Here is a 24,162-nt window from a genome sequence, read left to right as displayed (position 1 = left end):
TTTTGGGAATTACTGAACCAGACCTAGTCAAATAGTTTTTTTGAAATCCTTTCAAATACTTTGAGCGTTTGCTTAAGCCTGTCTGGAGTGCCAAAATGGGTGGGTTTTGCACTTTTGGGACTATTCCATTGGTTCAATTGCGCCAGGCAAACACTATCAAGCACAGCCGAGTATTTGAAATGATTTCAAATACTATTTTAACCCAGATCTGGTTTAGATTGAGGTGAGGCCAGACTGTATGGCATGACTATTATAGTCATAGAAGTTGGCTAAAGCGCACACACACCTCTGAAGTCAGGCTATTTCAGGCCATTTATGTTCTTCAGAAAATACCATTTTGATTAATTTCTCTCATCCAAAACTGTACTTGTAATCCTTTGATTTATTATGGAAATTGTTAATTATCATTAAAGATTGTAATAAGAGAGTATATGGAAAACAGCAATACTGACTTATTTGGAAACGCACCAATGTTTGTTTTTCTTATATAACAGAAAATAACACAATGTCTACTTCTATTTTTGGCTCCTGGTAGTATCATCTTATAATGTAAAAACACTCTGGTTGATATTTCAGATGGATTGACTTCTGATATTTTTGTAGTATTTTATATTGAAGCAGGGCTTTTGTATATGCAGTTTAACAGACTTGTGTATTTAGTACAAATAAGTTCCCTGCAGGGTCTGAAGCGTCTGTGTCATGTGCAAGACTGGTGTGACCAAATAATAAAGTTCATCATTTTATGAACAGCTGTTATACCTGTAAGTTTCTTCACCCTTCAATTCTCTCAAAAAAACTTACCATTACTAACAAATGTTACTCAAACGTTCTCCTGAGCCTAGTGGACACTGTAGAGGAGCACAGAAAAGATAGGTTGTCTGGTGACCGTGATGGTGACCGTTGCCATGGATAAAATGGAGCATCATCAGAACTCGACCCTCTCACAACATTTTAGTCTTCCTTCCTTCTTCCTTCAGGATAAGTTTGCTTATGTCAACAGTCACTGATGTGTCAATTTACAAGTGTACCATTTATAGTTAACTTCAATTTCCTTTGCATGTCTGAGGACTCATCGAAATGTGTTTTCCTTTCAATGCTTTATGCCAGATTATACAAGTTAGAGTCTTGAAATATTATATGTGTATAGCCATAGCCAGGCTTATTTTAGTCACTCTTGTTAATTATGAGATCTTTCAGAATACAAATAAAATGTATGTATACGTGCTCAGTATATTTATTGAGTAAACTAGAAGAGGGGGGGGAAGGGGGGAAGGGGTATTACAGTGGAAAAAGAGTGCAACAGCACCTCCAAGTGAGACATATTACCCATTGAATAACAGTGTTTCAGAGACTTATTCATGAGCAGTTTTGATATGATGTAGTAGCAAATCAGATTATAACACTGGAATATTGCTTGTCTTGTTGAAGATAAATTGTTACCTATCACCAAATGTAGGCTTATGTAAATGTTTCCTGTATTTCTTGATAATCTCCAGGGGCCTCATTAATAAAAATTGCATATGCACTAAATAGACCCTAAAACATGTGTGCACCAGTTTTCATGCAAATGTCAGCATTTATAAAACTTTAATTTGACATGTGAATGTGCTTACCTCAATGCAAACCTTTGTCCATGTGTACGCACAATGTAGAGGCAAAGTTTGGGTTTGTGAGAAGCGCTACACAAGTAACATACTGTACTCTCTCTTTCATGGAAATTAAACACTGGGGATCTGTCACCACTTATGTATGACGTGCATATTATACACTGGAGAAAGGTTTAGTGTTTCTCACTTTATACTGTATGTTTAATTGAACTTTGGAGCAGCATACAGTAACATCATCAAGTAAGATCAAAGGTGACGCCAAGCGCGCACCTGGGAACCTGTCTCACAACTATTTTATTATTAGTGGGCTTGCTTCAGTAACGTCCAACTATTGTTCTTCAACATACTTATTATTATTATTCCAATTATTTGCAGTGCTACTCCTCCTACAACTTTATCAACCCTGATAAAAGCTTCCTGATACCTATTTAACTTTGTAAACTATTAAGGTATTTGTAACTCCAAAAACTCTCATCCGGTTAACATGGTGGAATGTTGATTTAGGCCAACATTCTGAGAGCCACCGTTGTTACTGCAATTGCTATGGACCTTTCTTGAATAAACACAACAGGAGACCTGCTGAACACATTCTTAGAATGATTACACAACAATGCACACTTTTGGCTACCTATCTATCTGAAGAACTGGAAATAAAACACTGAAGAATAGAGGACGGGTTAAGAATAAAAACACACATTTATTCCCCAGTACAACTAAAGACGGTTATGGACATGATGAAGCAAACTCAACACGAGTGGTCACATGACCAATCAACACAAGTTAACATTACTGTATATCTGACTCCAAAATATATTTCATGGTTAATAATGATTGATAATGCTTTGCTCATCCCTGTGTGACAGACAATCGATCATATCGGACCCTAGATTCCATGAAGAATACCCCAAAATGCTATTTTACCATGCCCTCAAGTTAAGATGAATCGGTTTGCGAGGAGTTTACACTCATCTGAAGCGGATGACTCACTCTACATGTCGTTAAGGATGCACTACATTGTATATACCTCCCCTCTGTCATCTATCCATCCTCTCTTTCACCATTCATCTACCCAACCAACCAACCAACCATCCATCCATCCAACCAACCAACCAACCAAAGCATCTTTAACGTTATCCGCTACTATAATAAGACTCTCACTTTATTTCAACTACCCAGCAAATCTATCGATCGTCCAAACCATCTTTCCACTTCTTTCCACTACCAAATTAAGACTTTGCAAGCCCACAAAGTTTCTTCTGGAACTTATTTTTCTAGTTATTACACATGGCTGAATTATTATGGTTATTATTTCTATCTTGCTTTTATTAGGTCTAGACGTTGTGGTAGAGAATTTGTCGTCATTAATTGTAATATCCATGTTAGGGGGCATCCCGTATCCCCCCTTATCTACCACTATCACTGCCACGTTTTGATTGCCATGATCCGTTGGTTGAAGGGGGAGAGCTCCGCTGTGCCCTTTCTTTGTACTGGCTTTGTAGGTATGCATTGTTTGGGTGCCTCTACCTTGATCGGACTAGCCTTGTTCCCCCGAAAGATCTGGTGGACCAACACGTCAAACTTGGGCTTCATTAAGCCAATAGAAAGAGTGACGAAAATGTACGGTGCTTGCACACCACATGTTTCTGATTCTGAGCTACGCCTCGCAAATAACATATACTTTACTCTGTAAATTCACTCCCACTAAGGCCAGGTACAGTATGCGTTGTGCGTCATGATTGGCCCATTTTTTCTTCAGCTCTGAGAGGACCTGGTTCTCAGAGCTTGCTGGGTTCACAGCAGCTGTCTGTGAGTTCTTGACATGCAACATATTGACTTGATTTGTTATCCTATTATCCTACCCCAACCTGCAAATGATATGTCCTGTCTTGTATCCACTTACCGTTTGTATTTATAAATGTTCCTCCTCTTGTTTTTTCGGCTGTATTAATTGTGGTTCACTCAAAATGGCATTTCTCCAGCACATTATAAAGGCCTAGGGAGGCTATTAATTGAGTGACCATATACAGTCAGTGAGCACTTTATTAGGAACACGTGTACACCTTCTCATGGTGGAGGTGGTGTAATGGTGTGGGAAATGTTTTTTTTGCATCCCTTCATGGCCACAATTTACCCATCTTCTAATGGCTACTTCCAGCATGATAATGCACCATATCACAAAGCAAAAGTCGTGTCAAACTGGTTTCATGAACATGACAATGTGTTCAGTGTTCTTTAGTGGCCTTCCCAGTCACCATCAGAATCAGAATCCAATAGAACACCTTTGGGATGTGGTAGAATGGGAGATTCACAGCTTGAAAGTGCACCTGAAAAATCTGCAGGAATCATGTCATCATGGACCAGAATCTCAAAGGAATGTTTCCAACATCTTGTGGAATCAATGCCACAAAGAACTGAGGCTGTTTTGGGAGCAAAGGGAGGCCCTACCCAGTATTAGTATAGTGCTCCTAATAAAGGGCTCTGTGAGTGTAAGTACAGCACAGTATATAAGTCGCCGTTAATGGGGTGGGAGGGCTCCAGACTAAGCTTTTCCACTGGTGGAAAACACATTTTGTCACACAATCCTGTGCTGTGTGTGCTAAACATTCCTCTTTTCATTTCAATGGTCTTACTATACAAACGCATACAGAAACACATTACATGCTACATCGCCAATTCTCTGATAAGACAAAATATGATCATGACATCGCAATTGCATGCTGGGGAAGGCACTTTGAGGCAGCATGCATAACACTGACAGTATAAGCCAAGACAAGTCATGTGGAACAAAATGAGAGTAAACAACTATCCACAGACAGTTATGGATTGTCTATACAAATGATAAGGCTCTGAAGATCATGAGAGAAAAGATAAATATATTTTCTTACTGGACATTTTGTGCTGCTTTGGTGAAAGCTTTCACCCTGTATACATGTGCATCCGAGACACAATATCATTATCCTGCTTATGTTGTATGTTGTATGTTGTATGTTGTATGTGTATGTTGTATGTGTATGTTATGTGTGATGTCTCTATGTCTTTAAGCTACTTGGAACCTGAATTTCCCCTAGGGATAAATAAAGTTTCTATCTATCTATCTATCTATCTATCTATCTATCTATCTAATCAATGTGTTTCCACACAACTTGCAGGGTCTGCAATGAACACCTGCCAAGCGCTAAATGTGGATAGCCCTACATTTACCATGTGGCGGGTAAATCTTGGCAGCGCTTTATTCCGTATCCTCAGAGTTTTTATTTTATCTATTGGGTAACATAATTTAGGCCAAATCATTTTAGTTGGACAGATGTGTTTCGCTTCTAACTTGCCTAACTTGCAGCGCGAGATTGGTCGTTCCGTTTTCTTTTCCCAACATCAATGTAGCAAATAATTTATCAGTAGATAATAGTTGTTTTCATGTAGGCCTATGGGTTTCACTTCAGCAGGCGAAAACTACCGGAGAATAGTTTTGAAATAGCCGTTATAATTGAAAACTATGTGTGATATAGGCATCGTTTATCAGTCTCATAATATTTTCAAGCATGCGCCTTTTTTGAAAAGAAGGAAAATTTACACAACATTTATAAATGAGGCCCCAGGTCATTTTCACAGCTACTCAAATAATTTCCTCACCACCACATCATTTCATGCAAAAATTAAGACTACAGGGATGGATCAATAGAATACACTATTCCATCAAGAAGCGTGATTATTGTCCAATTGTCCTACTATTGTCATGCCTTCAATCAAACTGTACATGTACCACACAGAGGCCTCTGAAAGGGCATTTAAGAAGATAAAAATGAAAATACAAGTTTTGTGCCGCAAAGGGGAGCAAGACCCCTAATCTTTAATAAATAACAATGCAATAGACTGAAAATGAGAACTAATTTACAATAAAAAAACAAACAAACAAACAAATATAATGCCAGGAGGGAAGCAAAGTGGCAGCGTCAGGTGTCAGGGACTCTGAGGGTTGTCCTCCTCAAGGACTGGCCGAGGTCCTTCTCCTGCAAACGGCAGTTACCATGACAACGCATCACATAGCTGTTACCTTGACAACACACACCACAGTTATCGCTGGTACACTGCAGATCATGACAGTGCAACACTTCAGAGATGAGAAAATATCACATGCCATTCCACCAAAGACACCACTATAAAACGGTTTGTTTTTCTGCACTTTCTGTGTATGTTTTGACATTGAAATGTGGAAGGCACTCCTGCACATAAATTAAACAGATAGACATTTTGGTCACATAATTCTTCATTAGGCCTGATGAAGGTCTACAAGTATGTGACCGAAATGTGGCATCAATAAGGGGACACATTCACACCTGTTTTCTGGACACAGATTAAGCCATGTCCTGGACTAAATCATACTTTCAGTGAAACTCCATTGAAGATGCTTTTTTAGTCTAAGATTAGGCTTAATCTAGGTCTAAGAAACCATTTTACACTGTACTGTATCTTTCATTTGCGATTAGATTGCCTTCCACTTCCACTTTTCATCTTCAGGTTTGGTTTGCTCCTACATACCTACCTCCTAAGACTTTACTTTAGGCGTGCAAACGCTCTTTCTTTCAATCTCTCCCTGTGTTCCTACCATTCCTACCGTTCCATGGGAGATGCTCAGGAGAGGCGGAGCCTGGCTATCTGGTCTCTGTGTCATCACATGGGGACAGAGGGCTGTGGTGGAGCGGGGAACCCTCGGAAGATGAGTTCTTGGAGTCTGTGTTGTTGAGTTCGTTCAAGGCTTCTGATTGAATGTCGCTCTGTCGCTCAGGGCTGTTGGTCAGGGTGACCTTCATGTTCAAGGGGGACTCCTCCATGTCCGAAGACAGCTCCCTCTCTTTGCTTGCCAACTCTAAACAAACACAATAAAAAATAAAAAGTTTAATTTGCATCCCCATTGGCTGTTACATCAGTAACAGCTACTCTTCATGGGGTCCACAAAGTTGTGGACAAAGTTGTGGACAAAGTGTTTCAAAGAAATGTACGTTAGTTCAATGGTCTTTTCATCTGAACAGTTAGACCTTGGACAGGCACTGTGGAGTTAGGACTGATTGAAGTATCAGAATGTTAGAGACACAGAATTATAAAAACATAAGTGTTGGACGGACTGGTACTGTGAGTGTGTGTGAGGACTTTCGGATAGGTACCTTGGACAGACAGCTCCTTCCAGCGGTCTTTGTTGTGTTGGATGACCTCAGCCAGGGAGTGGCGAACTCGTTTGAGGTCAATGCCGGCCAAGGAATAGTCTGTGGAGGTCCCCTGGTCAGCACTGGATCCTCGGCCACTGTGCCTCTGGACAGACTCCACCACCGTCACCGACCCACTCCCGGTCAAACTGGAAACAAGCAACAGATGGGTGAGATAAACAGCAATGGAACTTACGCTTCTGGAAGAGTTTTAACGATGCATCGTTCCTAAAGAGTGACGATGTCGCATGCTTTTTTTTTTTGATAGCCAACATGTCCAAGTTATGTCCTGATTAACAGCTGCCCCCCATTTGCACCCCTCACCATAGCTTTACCCTCATCATGGTGAATCAAAACTGACCTTACAGTTATGAATGGCTTACTCATTTCAACCATAATGGCCATATCAGCAACATAGACTGACAGACAATAACAGTTACTTGCATGATCAAATCGATCACATGTGAATAGAAGCCCACACAGTGAGCACCACGCCTGCAAACAACGAACAGGTGCCCTTCATCACAATCGTATGTGGAAACGCAGGCTTATTGTTTTACTCAAGTTTCAACATAGTTTTGCTCTGTCTATTTAGACCTTGTTTATGTGCATCTTTTTGATACAGTTTATCGTACTGCTAGACAGTTTATCATACAGTTTATCGTATTGCTAGAAGCAAGATCTACGCTTATTTGTTTTCTCCACCTATGTGTGTATGTAGGTTACAATATGTGTGTCTGATACGGATATTTGGAACACCAGCCAGGAGACAACATCCCTGTTGATTGATTTCCAACAAAATCTTGGTGCCCCATTACGCAGTTCATGACTAACAAACCCGACAAGTTTGAATCATCTCGGCCAGTGGGTGAGCGAGTGTCTTAGAATGTTGGTCACTCAAAAGTTCCGCTGTCATATTCAGACCTCTACATTTTAAATTAGTTAGTGACCCACACAATCCATTGAAAATGTATCAATTTTCAGGTATTGGATGAATTTAGAATAATGGAGTAGTTTACTGTAGTTTAAATGGTAGGGTTCTAGGGTTGTACTGGAAGGTACAAGGGGACATTTTGATTTCCTTTCAAGTAGACTGTCTTTCAATGTCTGTCAGAGAGTATTGACAAGGAAATGAATCCTACCTTGACCTGCGGACACCAGTGTCCTGTGACTTTACAGCTTCCTCTATGAGAGGAGTAATAATCTTCTCTGTGGTGTCGACCAACACAGAGAATGTGGGTTCCACTATGAAGTCAATGAACCCTGAGGGACGAAGACACACACACAGAAAAACTATTACATAGGGTGTTAGAACATAATATATTTTTTTAGGATGACTATGAATATTCTCATGCTTTATCTATAGTAATAATAATAATAATAATAATAGTGATATTAATATTACAAATTATCATTGATCATCAACATTAAAATAATCATTATTCACAAAGAAAAATATATTTCAAAATTCCTCAAATGTCCACAGGGTGGTACCATTGAGCTATGCTGCCCACTAATGTCAACAAACACATCTGAGCTGAACAGAACCAGTTGAGGCAGTAGGAAGGTCTGATCCCCACCTATTTGTGACTGCGCAATCATGGTGGCCTTGCGATCGCACAGAGGAGAGAATGGAAGCCCCAACTCTGCCTCCTTGTCGCCCTGTAGAAAATGATAGACAATAACTTACACAGTAAATAAATTGATAACAAAATTAAAATTGTAATTAAACACCCCCTCCATGTAGTTTTCCTCTTGCATGTTTCTGTACTGTAAGTGAATATGTACCATAGAGAATCTAGAGTCATCTACCCGTCTTAAGGACTAGTATTCCAACACAGCCTGTATCTATCAGTGACGGTACCTGTCTGAAGAACTCCTCCATCAAAGCTTGTGTCCAGCGGTAGTGCAGCTTCCAGGCCTTGGCTGGGTGGCTGATATCTGCAGCATGCAGCATCAAAGACAGGGCTTTAGCCTTGTCCACTCTGGAATACACAAACAACATGACATTAGATAACACACTCACACACACACACACACACACACACACACACACACACACACACACACACACACACACACACACACACACACACACACACACACACACACAGGATTGAGGTGATAAATGTGGACCAGAGATAGGCACTGTGGGGACAAGGGGACAGCGGCTTCAGTCCACTCACCCTTCTGGCTGCTGCAGGGCATTCCTCATGGTCTTGATCTGCTGGAAATGGCAGGACATGTCCGTGCTCATGACCATCTCTATCACTAGGGTGCGCAGCTCTCTGAGAACACACAACAAAGGGTCAGGTCCCACCAGACAGTTATCAGCCCCATCACTACAGCAGTTACACAGCTCCTGAGCCCCATTTTGTAGCCAACCTGCCTCTATGCTGTTGCATCTCAACAGCTATCAAGGCAATCCCCTTAGCATAGCTGCTGAGCCGTAGTCTTTTAGCAACTCTAGCCATGAAAAAGGGGGACTATGTATAAGAAGTGTTACTCTTGTAATTCTGTAATATTCTGTCATTTCTAAATAGTGAATATTTACAAAAATACCCTTAAATAAAAGCTGAGAATAACCTCATAGTAATTGTCCCAATACTTACAGAGGGCACTGTATGTCATATCCCTAAAAATGTATCTATGGTCCTTCGGCTGTTACAATTCATTTACTGATGGGTGTGCATCGTCTGGACTTGTCATGGAATCCTTGATCAAAACAAAGTGTGTATGAAAACAAATTTGTACCTCCAGCTATTGTTCCCAGCCCCTCCATTCTCTAGAAGCGTGACGTGCAGACTCTGTACTAACTTACCGCCAGTCATCCTTGGACAGGTTCACCAGGATGTTCATCTCGTCCTCTTGCATAAGTCTGTAGGCAGCGCTCACATGGTGGTTCTCCAACACGGAGCGGTCATTGTACAGAATAGCCACCTCTGACCTTTAAAGAAACAGGGGAAGCTGGGATCACTATGCAGTACCTTGTGTTCCATGGATCTCCAGGGTGGTATCGACTTACTAAGTAGTCGACCTTTAGGGAAACAGTTGTTGAATTCCTAATCCACCCCTAGCCCCCAGTCCTTACTCCCCAGCTAACTACTTCTATAGATCTGAGAGGATTGGATAGGTAAAAGCAATATGACAACATTTCCACCTAGCCAACCAGAGCAAGATCAAACATTTACTCATTGTTTTCATCTATTAAATCTTCTCACATCTACAGGAGTGCCTGCAGAATTTCCACTTTTCCTGCTTATGTGACGGGCAGGCGTCACATATGAATGTAAATGAAAAAAGAAAAGAAAAAGAAAACAAATGAGAAAATGACGCAGCACTTCAGTCAACTGACGGGCGGAGGACACATCAGAGAGAACATAATCATAGAGAGCTGAAACAACACCTTCATGTCCCTGTCCTGAACACCCCTCGCGTCTACCGCTCCAGTGGTCTGGCTGATGGCTGGTTATGTGTGAGTGCTGTGCGGACTAAATGAGAGGCTTTTAGAGGAGGGTATTTGTTCCTTGCCACCCCTTCTCATTACTAGAGGTCAATGCTGTTCTATTAAGTATTCTCCTTGCGCACTCTAAGTAATAAAAAAAGATGAGGATGTGCCTTCTTTTAAATGGGCCCTTGTGCTGAAATGTTCAGGAGACATGGCTCTGTCGGCATTTATTAGGCAGAGTCAGACTGTCTGTCTGTCTGTCTGTCTGTCTGTCTGTCTGTCTGTCTGGCAGGAAGGGTAAACAAATCAGGGCCTGCTGTTAACACTAAGTTTTAAGGTTTCACAAAGCCTTCATTAACCCTGTATAAGATGCTTAGATGCTTCAAATATCATTCATAAGTATAATTCCATGATACATAAAAGGGTTGTGGTACATGTGTCAGATCACCATGTGTACCTGTATTTATCTACCTATATCACCCTTTATGTAACATAACTTTGCTTATAAATGATTTGTGAGGCATCTATATATGAAGGCGTTGTTCAGCTGTAAAATATATACATTTTTTTTAGCTGGGAACCAAAATCAAAGTGGGAACCAAAATCATAACAGAACATTCAATCTGAAGGACACACTGCGTGGGTCACTATGCAGGTCTACCTATGTGTGACACAGTGTGTGTTGTTGTTTCAAACTTGAGGAAGAAGACTGACACACACCTGGTCTGAATGTGGAAGTTGTTGGTGGTCCCAGTGTGTTCAAAGTCATGTATCGCAGCTGCAAACACCATGGCTAGGATTTCCAGTTCAGTGAGCCAGTGCTGGAGAGAGTTAGACATTACAGAAACACAATGAGTGGGTCAGTGCCAGTCCTTTGATCTCTGTATCACCATTCTGATTAGGGAATCATTGCACTTTTGTAGGTAGCAGCTTGTGTCTGTCTGTCTGTCTGTCTGTCTGTCTGTCTGTCTGTCTGTCTGTCTGTCTGTCTGTCTGTCTGTCTGTCTGTCTGTCTGTCTGTCTGTGTGTGTGTGTGTGTGTGTGTACATGCTTGTGCACATGCATCTGTGTGTGTGTGTGTGTGTGTGTGTGTGTGTGTGTGTGTGTGTGTGTGTGTGTGTCTCACCATAATACCAGTGTGGAGCATCAGGTAGTGTGCTGTCTGGGTGACGTCTGCGGCGTGGATCAGGTTGTGGTAGGGGTTCCTGTGCTTGCTGTAGCCCACTTCCAGAGCCTCTACGAAGGAGACCAGGGAGGAGACGGGTATCTGGGGGAGAGGCGACAGACAGACAGACAGTGTGTTCAGTTCATACACTTGCATGCTGCTCCAGATGCTAAGAGAGAAGAACTCATTACTTGGGAAAAAGAAACTCTATATAAATAATAATATTAATCATGTATGTAATAATTAAACATACAATATACTTTTTTGACACGCAAGCACGGTTGCTGGTACACCCACATTCATACATACATACAATGTATACAAGAATGCTAGTACAGTGTGTTTGAGATTCTTTCCTGGTATAAGAACAGGGGGGTGGGAGTGTGTGTGTGTGTGTGTGGGGGGGGGATTTGGTGGCACAGAATGGAGCCCTGAGCTGGGCTCTGTGTGGTCCAGTCAGAGACAATGACTAAACACATTGAGTTCCAGGCAGCTGGCAAGGCACGTGTAGGGGCTTCATGTGTGTTGTGCAAGCTTAACTCCTCTACGTTTTAATCAGACTAAGAGCAGGACCTAGCACCCTGCTTCGTACATCCATATATGGGCATCTTGCGTCATACATATTCACATTCATATGAATGGCTGGGCTAAGCTTCAGGTATTTGTGTCTCCATTTAAAGCCTGTCACATTGAATCCTGGGTAGGACTGAACTGACACATGGGTGAATCTGTACAGTACAGTAGCTGCCATGTCATGTACAGGGCTGAAAATTCCAAAGTTACTGACACACCACTAAGCCTTGGTAAGGTACAAACAATGTGACTGGACACAGGGACTAACCCTAACGTCACGGTTACAATTCTGTCAACATGTCTGAATGTACATATTATGTTTATGATAACCATTCATCTGAGGTATTGGAGGGAACCTCTTGAAACCCTGAAGCTGATTGACTGAGGGAGGGAGGGAGGGTGTGAGGTCATGGCCTTATCTACTGTACCACCCAACATCCAGTGAAAAAAACACACAAGGGGCAAGCTTGGTGATGTGGAGAGACACAGCAGTGTACATTGTGAAAGGGCAACGACAGAGACTCTGTGGCTCAGCTGGTAGAGCATGGCGCCAACAATGCTTAGGTTGTGGGTTCGATTCCCACTGGGACCATATATACTAAAAAATGTATGTACTCACTGCAATGTAAGTTGCTTTGGATAAAAGCGTCAGCTAAATGGTGTATATATAGAGACTCACCCTGAAGCGGTTGATCAGATCGTAGCGGGTCAGGAGCTCGTAGACCAGGAACTTTAGCGCATGCTCACTGCAGGCCTCGTGGAGCGCAAAGACATCAAATGACCATTTATCAACATCCTGTAGACAACAACATATACAGAATGTAAGCAACGTGATTGGTCATTGATGCTATCATCTTAGGGCATCATGATGAGGTCTGAAATATCTGAAGTATATTTAAGTACTGTACTGAAATATCAGAAGTATATTTAAGTACTGTACTGAAATATCTGAAGTATATATAAGTACTGTACTGCAGTCATGAACACGCTATGATCTAATTACTGTACATCTTGTCAATATTTGCTATTTGTTTTTTATGTCCATGCATCAACCTCACCAAGTCAATTTCCTGTGTGTGCAAATATACTTGGCCAAATAAAAGAATTCTGATTCTGATTCTGATTTCATTCTTTCGTTCTAAATTCATTACTTACGTCTAGATAGTATTGTTTGTATCCTATATCATGATTTTTTTTTTATTAACTGACTTGCCTGGTGAAATAAAGGTTAAATAAATGCATTGAATAGATAGATAGATAGATAGATAGATAGATAGATAGACAGACAGATAGATAGATAGATAGATAGATAGATAGATAGATAGATAGATAGATAGATAGATAGATAGATAGATAGATAGATAGATAGATAGATATAAGTGAATAAACATATCCATATTCAATACCTTGAGAGCAGCCAGTGCAGCTGGGGGGTATGTCAGCCCGGCCATGTTAGAGGTACGCCTGTACATCCTGCAGAGACACATCATTCTGTCGTTAGACAACAGAACTGCACCACAGTTCTCATACACACTGTTCAGAGTATAGTAGTCATGTGGCCTTGGTGTAGTAGATGGCGATACCATAAAGAAAACTGTAAACAAATACGTAACAAGCAACGGTCATACTTCAAACTTCAATCGCACCATTCGCTTTCTGATACATTCAAAAGGCAACAGAATGTCACAAAGCCTTGGTTCTCAGTTAAAGCCACTAAGGGGGAGGCAATCTTTATACTGTACATGAAAAATGGAATATCCAGAACCTAGGAGGGAGGGGTGTCGAAAAGGGTGAGGGGGAGGTGGCTGTTGAACAGGGCCAGAGAACTCTGTATTTGGGCATTGGCAACAGCAACAAAGAAAGGTGTGACATGTTGGGAGCCGAGCCAAGCTCTCACTGTTCTTTTAAATGCCTCAGCATAGTTAATAAAAAGTGGAGAATATTCTGGCAGGCTGCACTTTGATGGCATTCTTCTCTTCACTGAAGCATCGGCAGGGTAGAATGGTTTTAATCATAAAAGAACAAGAGAAAAACAAAACAGAATCCTTTAAGCTATTTGCCCGACGTGAGCCCTGAAAACATATTACTGTCAAGACAATTTGTACAAGAGCAAGGGGATATGAACACACATTTCAAGGTAAAAATGCTAGTATTGGCCTCAAAAGACGAATCTGTCAAAACACATTTAACATGAACTTATTAAGCTGGACTAATTAGACAGTAAGAATGCAGTGGGTTTCCCCCAATACAATGTAGCATTTGGAAGTGTCTGGAGAAGCACTATATAATCAGTCCCAATCCATTAATATTATCATTATTATTATTGTTATTATTATTATTATTATTATTATTATTATTATTATTATTATTATTATTATTATTATTATTATATCATTAATGCCAACCTGCTGGCTAACCATGCATGAAATCTCAAATACCTGCATTCTGTGCTGCATTTTGTGGCATGCTGCTTCTGAAGACAGAAGGTTAGCTCCAACAGGTGTCAATGGCACACTGAAACAGTTGCCATGGAAATAAGAGACTGCTGAGCCAAAGCGCTTGATATAATATAATGTTGTTTATGCATTTGTGGTTATAATCACTTATAGGTGTGTAACATATATGTGTGTAAGAACAATTCATGTTCTTCCTGCTACTGTCTTGGACCAGGTCTCTCTTGAAAAAGAGATTTTATATCAATGAGACTAACCTGGATAAATAAAGGTTGAATAAAATAAAATGAAATTCTATTCATGTTCTACAACTCTTAACTATACCACTGAGAGCAATTAGTAAGAGTATCTGGCAGATCTGTTGATGGGCCTCTGAGCTTCTGGCGACATATAGGCTGTGTTTTCTTTCTCTCTGCATCCTCCCGTTCTTACAAGAACATACCTATAAGAACACCTGAAAGATCATACTGGCAAGAATGTAAGAATGCAAGAACGCAGAGCGGTTAAAAGCGGTTACATTTGAAATGCACTTCAGCGTCACCACTGTAATGACCTCTAACCTTACCGTGTCGACAAACGAATGGGGCAGGTAGCGTTGTGTGCAAATCGCAAAGATCACTGGGAATGGAAAGTATGCTGGCCATCATGCTTTGATGTTCAGACCTCCCAAGTACGCCTCCCAAGTACGCCAGGGGAACTCAGTATGTACTTGACATTTAACAGACTTGAGTTTGGAACGGCACTTGATCACGTGACTGTGCATATCCGTACTTGATATGCGCTCTAGATACGACTGTCTATCTACTGTCTATCTACTGTCTATCTAGATCTCATACTGTCTATCTACTGTCTATCTACTGTCTATCTAGATCTCATACTGTCTATCTACTGTCTATCTACTGTCTATCTAGATCTCATACTGTCTATCTAGATCTCATACTAGATCTCATACTAGATCACATACTAGATCTCATTCTAGATCTCATACTAGATCACATACTAGATCTCATACTAGATCTCATACTAGATCTCATTCTAGATCTCATACTAGATCTCATACTAGATCTCATACTAGATCTCATACTAGATCTCATACTAGATCTCATTCTAGATCTCATACTAGATCTCATACTAGATCTCATACTAGATCTCATACTAGATCACATACTAGATCACATACTAGATCTCATACTAGATCTCATACTAGATCTCATACTAGATCTCATTCTAGATCTCATACTAGATCTCATACTAGATCTCATACTAGATCTCATTCTAGATCTCATACTAGATCTCATTCTAGATCTCATACTGTCTATCTAGATCTCATACTAGATCTCATACTAGATCTCATACTAGATCTCATACTAGATCTCATTCTAGATCTCATACTAGATCTCATACTAGATCTCATACTAGATCTCATTCTAGATCTCATACTGTATGTCTATGCTCAGTGGTGCTGAAGGCCTGTCCTACGGTTACCTCTCAACGAAGATGCCGGCCTGGACGGCGTGCACGATGCTGCGGAATCGTGGCTTCTCTTCTGGTCGTCTCCGCACCACGCCCATCTTCCTGGTGAATGTGGAGGCCAGCCAATCGCGGACCTCCATGGGCACGGAGTCGGCTTGGATGTCACTGAGCTCATCCTCCGTGTCCAGCAGACGCCTGGGGAGAGGTGGCAGAATTAGGCTTTACTGTTCATCAAGCATAACCTTGTCCATCACCTAAAATAAAAAAAACAAAAAAAACATAACCCTATCAAACACTTACTGTATGATACCATAACATTGCCCTGTCACCTACAATACCATAACTTTGCCGTGTCAGTCATCTACAATACCAGACTGACTGAAAGCTGACTGACTGACTGACTTTACTCACAGGCTGACGGACTGACTGTCTGACTGAGTAGCTGGCTGACTGAATGTGACTGAGTAGCTGGCTGACAGGCTTACTTGACAGACTTGACAGGCTGTCTGTTTGTCTGACTGACTGACTGACTGACAGCTGACTTACAGGCTGACTGACTGACTGACTGACTGACAGCTGACTGACTGACTGTTCGAGTAGCTGATTGACTGGCTTACTTGACGGACTTGACAGGCTGTCTGACTGACTGACTGACTGCTGTTATCTTGCCTTCTTTAGAGGTATGTCATCTTCCTTTCACATAATTAGACAGGGGCATTTACAGAAGATAGCTAAGACAATTCATAAATAGGAAAAATAGGCCCTTGTGAGAAGAAATGTTCCCATGAAAGAAAATAGGCGCATATTGTTCATGATATGATTGTAGAACGTCGACATTAGCCATTAGGTTAGACGGTAACTGAAGGAAATGAGGCATACCCAGTCATGGTAATAGCGCAGAACTTCCGTGAGTAATCATTTGAAATTGCGAAGCTAGCAACCGTGAAAATAAATTAGCAATCTGTTGCGAGGAAAATGCAATTACCCACGGATATGATTAAATCAAAACCTTATCCCTTTTGTTCAGATCAATCCTCCGGGACCTTGGCACTATCTCACACACAGGCCTGGTGAGCTGAATGAAGAGGACTCCACCTCGTATGAATGGTCATACTGATGAGGAGTGACTGCTTAAGTCGAGTGAGATTGACTGGGGACCTTTAAGAGGCTGATTCTGCGGCACTATGGAACACTGCAGAGAAAGATGCTGCTTAACAAAAGCACTGTTAACACAGCTCCAATTAGACAGCAACAACACACTCCTGATTATTGCTGTGGGGGCAAAGCACTCTTTATCAACAGACAGCTATAGTCAAAGTCCAGGCCGAGGGGCTGCGGGCTAGGTGCTTCAGGGACCAGGAGCGTTTGGCTAGGCTCTACAGGCTAGGAGCAAAGCAGTGTGGCCTAGCGTCTGGGGGCTATACGTTCTACAGGCTAGGGGGTAGGGGTCAGACCTGGGTTCAAATAGTACCTCTAATTTATTTTAAATGCTGTGCTTAATTGAGTTTTCTTGGCACAGTGGAATCAATGCAGCAGCCTCAAAGGTGCAAACCATATCCATCTGGCACCTCAGGCAGGCTAAAGCAAACACTCAAAGTATTTGAAAGTATTTCACATACTTTCTGAACCAGGCCTGGTAAGTTGTTGAATCTGAATCTACTTCCAGACAGACTGCTTTGTGGGGTGCTTTGAATATTTTGAGAACATTTTGACCTGATGAACAAAAACCTTATCTCTCTCTCTCCTCCTCAACTACACCTCCTCTGCATCAGCTGCTAAAGCTTCTTACTACCATTCCAAAATTCAGTCCTCTGCCTCTGACCCAAGGAAACCGTTGTCCACATTTTCCTCACTCCTCAACCCACCTCCTCCCCCTCCTCCCTCCTCCCTCCTCCCTCCTCCCTGTCTGCAGATGACTTTGAAAAGAAGGTTGATGACATTAGCAGCTCTTTCTCTCTACCTCTCGCCAACACTGCTACCACTCCTCCTCCCAAACCCACTGCGCTACACTTGGTCTCTGGTTTAACAGCTCTTTCCCCCCTCTCCCCTGATGATATTCTAAAACTGGTCACATCCAAGCGGGCAAGCACCTGCCCTCTCGATCCTATCCCCTCCCTCTTTCTCCAATCCATTTCCAAAGACCTCCTCCCGTTCCTTACCACCATAATCAGTTCCTCTCTATCCATAGGATCTGTCCCAGCTGCCTTTAAGACAGCCAGAGTCAAGTCTCTTCTCAAGAAACCAACTCTTGACCCGTCTGCTGTCCATAACTACAGACCAGTATCCCTTCTCTCCTTCTTATCTAAAACCCTTGAACGTGCTGTCTCGAACCAACGGTCACTATTGTTATGGAAAATACATTGATAGAACTGTGTGAAGAACATACACTTTCATATGACTGATACAACTTGTGTGAATACTGTGATTACATTTTCTCCCTGTATTACCACACCACACCTCTAAAGTTCTATAGCCACTGTTCTGAGAAACGGCGTATGATTACCATATGGATAGCGGTGGTTTCGGAGGGAAAGTATTGCCCTCTCCAATACTTCTCCATCACAGTAGAGGACTGTGACCTCCTCCCAGACAGCCAAGAATCTTTGGGTGATCCTTGACAACCACTTATCCTGTGTGGCGAACATCACAGCGACAGCATGCTCCTGTAGATTCTTCCTCTACAACATCAGAAGGATACGTCCATTCCTCACGCGAGAAGCAGCATAACTCTTGGTCCAGACACTTGTGATCTCCCGCCTTAACTACTGCAACACACACTTGGCCGGGCTCCCTGCCTCCGCCATCAGACCTCTGCAGCTCATCCAGAATTCTGCGGCCTGTCTGGTGTTCAATCTCCCCAAATTCTCCCATGTCACCCTCCTCCTTCGCACCCTCCACTGGCTCCCAGTAGCAGCTCACATCAGATTCAAAACACTGGTGCTGGCCTACTGGGTGACAAAGGGAACAGCCCCTCCCTACTTGCAAGCAATGGTCAGCCCCCAAACCCCTGCCCAATCACTCCGCTCTTCCACCATTGCTGGCACATCAACGTGGATGCAGCAGTTGCACTATTCGGTCACAGCTTTTCACTGTCCTGGCGCCCCGCTGGTAGAACGAGCTTCCCACTGCTATCAGGACTGCAGAGTCACTACCAATCTTCCGCCGTAGACTGAAGACCCATCTCTTCAGGCTACATCTTGACTGTCCCCCCTAAAGACCTCTTCATCCCCACTACTCCCATGTACAGTTTCTCTACTGTAAATAAAAATAATAATAATAATAATAAAAAACCCAGTAATCTAGCATTCTTTCTTTTAGCATTGTGACTGCCAATAGCCCCTGGTCCTAGCATAGATTTCTTATGATGACTGAGGCGTCTGCTAAATGTCTAAAATGTAAATGTAAGTGTAATGCATTATGAGAAAGGAAGCTGGTAGTGGATGAGAGCTCCTGTGGGTTTATCTATCATTCTATTTGAAGAAGTCTCCCCTGTCTCTCTCTGTCTCTTCCTGTCTACCTGTACCTAACTTTATATATCCCATACGCCAGTCACATACAGTACATTGAACTGAAATCCATGAGTGTTCACACATTTAAAAAGGCAGTAGAAAACCATAGCTTGGATAAAAACAGTGATTAAAATGCACAACAAGCATGATAAAACACACAATCTAAAAGTGTACAGTCTGAATTGTGTTTTGGAGTGTGGAGGTTTATGGTCTGATGATCAGTGTGCAGAAGAATTGTCTGGTTGATTTTTTTATAGCACCCTGTCTGCTCTGGGAATTGTGAGTTTGTGATCTTTTCCTGTGTTTCCTTTAGAAGAAGATTTACTTGGTGAGGTATAGCCAGTCTTTGAAAAGGAATTTGAACTCAGTGCAGAAGCGTGCTACAGTGGGAGCCTGGGGGGAGACCCTTCATCAGTACAACAGACACCCAGACGCACACAGAGAACAGAGGAACTTTGATCAGGAGACACAAAGAGAAAGTTTTCTCTTCATTTTCATTTTCAAGTGGTCTTCGACTCTCACCATGTCAAGTAAAACAAACCAAATAGTTCTAGTGTGTAGCTGAGCCATATATTACAAAAGGTATATTTATGGCTGTGATGTGTAAGTAATTTAATAACTATTACAGTTAAGAGATTTTCCTTACCATGTGACCTGACCAGGAAAAAAACCCTTGGCTAGCCTACTGCGATCATGATGTTGATATCTCGAATCTTCCACACAGCCAACAGTACTAAATGCATGTATACATTGAATTCACTTAACAACAAGATACTGCATAACATTTGTTGAATAAAACAGACACTCACCTGGTCTCATCGATATACACTGCCTCCAGAACAGAAGCAGCATATTCAATGTTCTTCTTCAGGTCGAGTACATTCACTTCTCCCTTGTCCAGCTGCTTGACCAGGCACCTCAATCTGCAGCACAGGAGATCAGGGTCAGATATAGGCTACTCTCCATATGCGAGCACATGAACAGAGCACAATGCACAGAGCCAAAGAGAGCTCAACACATCCAGAGTTTGCATTGATCTGAAGGGCACTTGTCAGGAATCGACAGCACATGTGTACATTGGTGCACAGAATGGCCCCTAGGTTATTGGCAAAAGGCCTAAATTGGAGGCATAGTAAATGTAAAAATATAAAAAGTTCATGTATTTGCTATATGCTACTGTATATGGGAAGAGGTAGTAATATAGGTCACTCATGACAATCACACAAATATTTTAAGGTAATGAATACCACATAATCCAATCAAATCTTTCTATTTTGGATTGTCTGACAGATCAAAAAAATCCTACAACATAATCACGGCCAGAGAGTCAAAATGGAAGTATGTGTCCTTTAAAATCATACATAGTGTGTGTAATGTTGCACAAAACCTTTAACAGTCTAAAGCTTTCCGTATGCTTTCCGTAACGAACATAAGCAAGAACACACAACAGCCAATGTCATTGACACTGCTATTGAAGTTCTGCAAGGTAAGCATATCCCTTACTGTAATTCTGTTCTAAGGACTAAACTATGTTTTTATTCATGAACTGCAGAGACTCAAGGTAGGGAAAGTGTCTTACGGCCAAACTATAGCAACGCCGTTAAGGCACCGTAACGTCTCCGTACCGTGAGCTGCAGTTTAACAACTCATGGTGATCTATGAGGCGTGCTACACAGCACGAAAATGCTGCGCGTCTGCGAAGCGAGGCTCGCTTGAAGCAGCGTAGTGTTACGCTTCGAGTCTATTGTCCTCAGCGGCGAAAGCGTCGTAGAAGCGTAGATGCAGAGAAATAAGCACCTCATATCAAATATAAATTCACAAATAATCTCAATCATCCTAAAACTAAGTAAGGAAATTGCAAAAAATCACCCTGCACACATTGAAAGGCATTTTAGGCTTGTATTAAAAAAAATATAAACAGTGTTGACGCACTTCTTGATGTCATGCAGGTATAGGCTTCTTATATAATTGAAATTGCATCTAAGTTGTTATAGCCTCCCGTTATGAAATATAGCCTAAATTATTTTCAGATAGCTCCCCTTTATAAAATATAGCCTATTTTGTCATCAGATCAACGTTTGTGGCATCTTGTCTCACTCTTGGAGAGGATCTAGAGTAGGATGATTGGCTGTTTGTGTGTGTGTGTGTGTGTGTGTGTGTGTGTGTGTGTGTGTGTGTGTGTGTGTGTGTGTGTGCGTGTGTGCGTGTGTGCGTGCCTGCATGCCTCCGTGTGTATGAAGTAATTCAGAGAACAGTGCTATTGAACTCCCCACCCTGCCTGATCAACGAAGTGCAGTGGCATACAGAGGCCTTTCCATTCTGGCTTCATACACATTTTTTAATATTTATCAAGGGACCAGGACCTCATTAAAATCACCAGGGGACTGAGGCTGCACCCTGCTTCTTCTCCATTACCAAACCCCAGACCCCCAGTCCTCTACTTAAACGACTTGGATTCTCGCTCGCAAGGCCATACAAGGAGAGTCAAATCATATCTGCTTTCAATCAGAGATGAAATCTACTGTTTAATAATACAACACATTTCTCTCTGGAAGGATTTTATGAGAAAATCTGCAACATAGCAACCATTCAACCAAAGTGCTACAGACAAGATAGGATAAGTACTAAAAACACTTACTCTATTCCCCAAATGGCAAACTGTCAAAGGCATTGAGCAACAACATCACCAACAAGCCCAAATACAGTAAAAACCCAATCATGGGAAGGCTAAAAACACATAATAAAGTAGATAAATAAATAAACAAACAAACGTACAAGTGAATAAATGCATCAATAAAGTGAACAGAATGTGTGTGGCAGAGAGACTGCGATAAGATATGAGCTAACGCTGTTGCCTTTAATGTGGGTTTATTACAGTACGTCTTTGCTAGTTCTCCCTCTTAAAACCATCAAAGGAGAAAGTCGTTCCCAGTCAAGACATAGCTCTGTCAGTCAAGCTGAGTGAGCCAGCCAAGCCTGCTATTGTTCAGTTTTCAGTGGAGCATTGGCAAACATCTCCACTACTCTGGGTGTGGGTGTGGTGGTGTAGTGGTCGAGGTTGGAAACAGTTAAGTGTTGTGTAGACATAGAGGCTTCATTTCATTAGTAATTGTGACACTGAAATGCGTTTAGTTTGCTAAATTGGCTCTCTATTACAAATTGTTATAATCAAAAATTCTGACTATCGTGGCTATTTCGGATGATAAACTTAATTTCCCAGCAGGGGAACGTGAAAGTGAGAAAAATTGGCCACAATAACCATAATATTTCTAACAGACAGGATGAGACATAATCTAATGGGGGTTTTGAATATTGCAGCAAATGATTACATTTTAACTCACAGAGCTTTTTTTCTTCTCACAAACATTGATGAAGACAAGGTACAATAAAAACCATGCTATTCTGAGTTATCAGATATTTTTTGTACAGTTCAGCACTGTTTCGCTCAAGCAAAATGGGTCACTGAATTGCTTCAGATACAGCGGAAACATTGTCATGGGCTCTCATAAACAGGAAATACACCAAACTATAACAAACCAAACCAAACTGAAATCATGTGAGAGAAAGAGAGAGTCATGTCAGTTCACAAGGCATGGTTGTGTTATTGTGACCTAAATCCACCAATCAGGCCCTATATTTATCTGCTGTGTGTGTGTGTCCAGGGTGTGTGAGATGAAAGCCATCTGTGGAGTTAAGAGTGACAGTATAAAAGGTCATGGAATTGCTGAAGCTCTGGAAACACTGTGGGTGAAGCTTGTTTTGCCCCCCATTAACTATTTCCATGGTTTTGATGGCAAGCTGCGCCCTACCTACCTGCCCTCTTGTGTGTGAGCTGGTGTGTGGGAGCCTGCTAGCCGGCTTTGTGTGTGTACACGTGTGTGTGTGTGTGTGTGTGTGTGTGTGTGTGTGTGTGTGTGTGTGTGTTGGAGCGTGTGTGTGTGTGGGAGCATGTGGGAGTGTGTGTGTATGTGTGTATGTGTGTCTGTCTGTGTGCATGTTGTGTCTGTGTGTCTGTGTGCGTGTTCTGTGTGTGCGTGTGTGTGTGTGCGTGTGTGTGCGTGTGTGTGTGTGTGTGCGTGTGTGTGTGTGTGTGTGTGTGTGTGTGTGTGGGAGAGCCGGTGAGTGTGCGCCTGCTGCTGAGTGCCTGTGTGGTAAGTGTGATGGAGAGGTGGTTTTGTGGAGGGCCTGTTGCCGTCTCTCACCCCACATCTCCCTCTCCTTCCCCAGAGAGCACTAGATACATCAGCCGGAATGTCACAGTCCGTGGAATATCACACACAGTGCTGTATGTGCAATGTTGTACAGATGGCATTCAAAAATGTGATTATGTAAGAGTAATGGCAATGGGTTTTTTATTTACTTAATGTTTACTCCATACATCCCATTGTGCTACTACAGCCCATTGTGCTACTACAGCCCATTGTGTACCCATGAGATGTTCCTCCGCAACATGTTTTACACTTAAGTTTGAATTGACGCCAACCCTTTGTTTCACAGCCCGCTATTAATTCAATTAGAAAATACTGGGTAAAACTGTTATCACCAGTTAATTGCATTAGTATTAACACACTCACAGTTTCTTCAAAATTCATTGTTCGCACTAATTATTACCAGGCAGTCATCAACTTTGAATTCATGGTAAAGTACCACAAGGTGTCCCTTTTTACCATGTATAATATGTGCCATTGAGCTGATGCTTTTTTTCCAAAGCGACTTACATTGCAGTGAGTGCATAC

At 41.8% G+C, this 24,162-nt stretch overlaps 1 protein-coding gene across 1 annotated transcript in view; it reads right to left on the bottom strand.

Annotated features, from left to right (window-relative positions):
• Window positions 1-5,432: 5,432 nt before the first annotated feature.
• The window catches only part of pde1a (phosphodiesterase 1A, calmodulin-dependent), a 43,558-nt gene continuing 24,828 nt past the window's right edge, over window positions 5,433-24,162 (bottom strand). Inside the window, exons 3-16 of the mRNA XM_083682462.1 lie at window positions 20,236-20,349; window positions 15,930-16,112; window positions 13,398-13,464; window positions 12,671-12,787; window positions 11,380-11,520; window positions 10,974-11,074; window positions 9,627-9,752; window positions 8,992-9,093; window positions 8,670-8,790; window positions 8,386-8,467; window positions 7,948-8,068; window positions 6,767-6,954; window positions 6,220-6,471; window positions 5,433-5,614 (exon numbers count right to left, since the gene is read on the bottom strand). Of these exons, the coding sequence (XP_083538588.1) occupies window positions 6,257-6,471; window positions 6,767-6,954; window positions 7,948-8,068; window positions 8,386-8,467; window positions 8,670-8,790; window positions 8,992-9,093; window positions 9,627-9,752; window positions 10,974-11,074; window positions 11,380-11,520; window positions 12,671-12,787; window positions 13,398-13,464; window positions 15,930-16,112; window positions 20,236-20,349 (1,678 nt within the window). The 3' untranslated portion in view covers window positions 5,433-5,614; window positions 6,220-6,256. The remainder of the gene's footprint in view (window positions 5,615-6,219; window positions 6,472-6,766; window positions 6,955-7,947; window positions 8,069-8,385; window positions 8,468-8,669; window positions 8,791-8,991; window positions 9,094-9,626; window positions 9,753-10,973; window positions 11,075-11,379; window positions 11,521-12,670; window positions 12,788-13,397; window positions 13,465-15,929; window positions 16,113-20,235; window positions 20,350-24,162) is intronic.

Source organism: Argentina silus, assembly GCF_951799395.1.
Source record: "Argentina silus genome assembly, chromosome: 12".
NCBI classification, from domain to species: Eukaryota; Metazoa; Chordata; class Actinopteri; order Argentiniformes; family Argentinidae; genus Argentina; species Argentina silus.
This window is presented reverse-complemented; position numbering and strand designations above follow the sequence as displayed.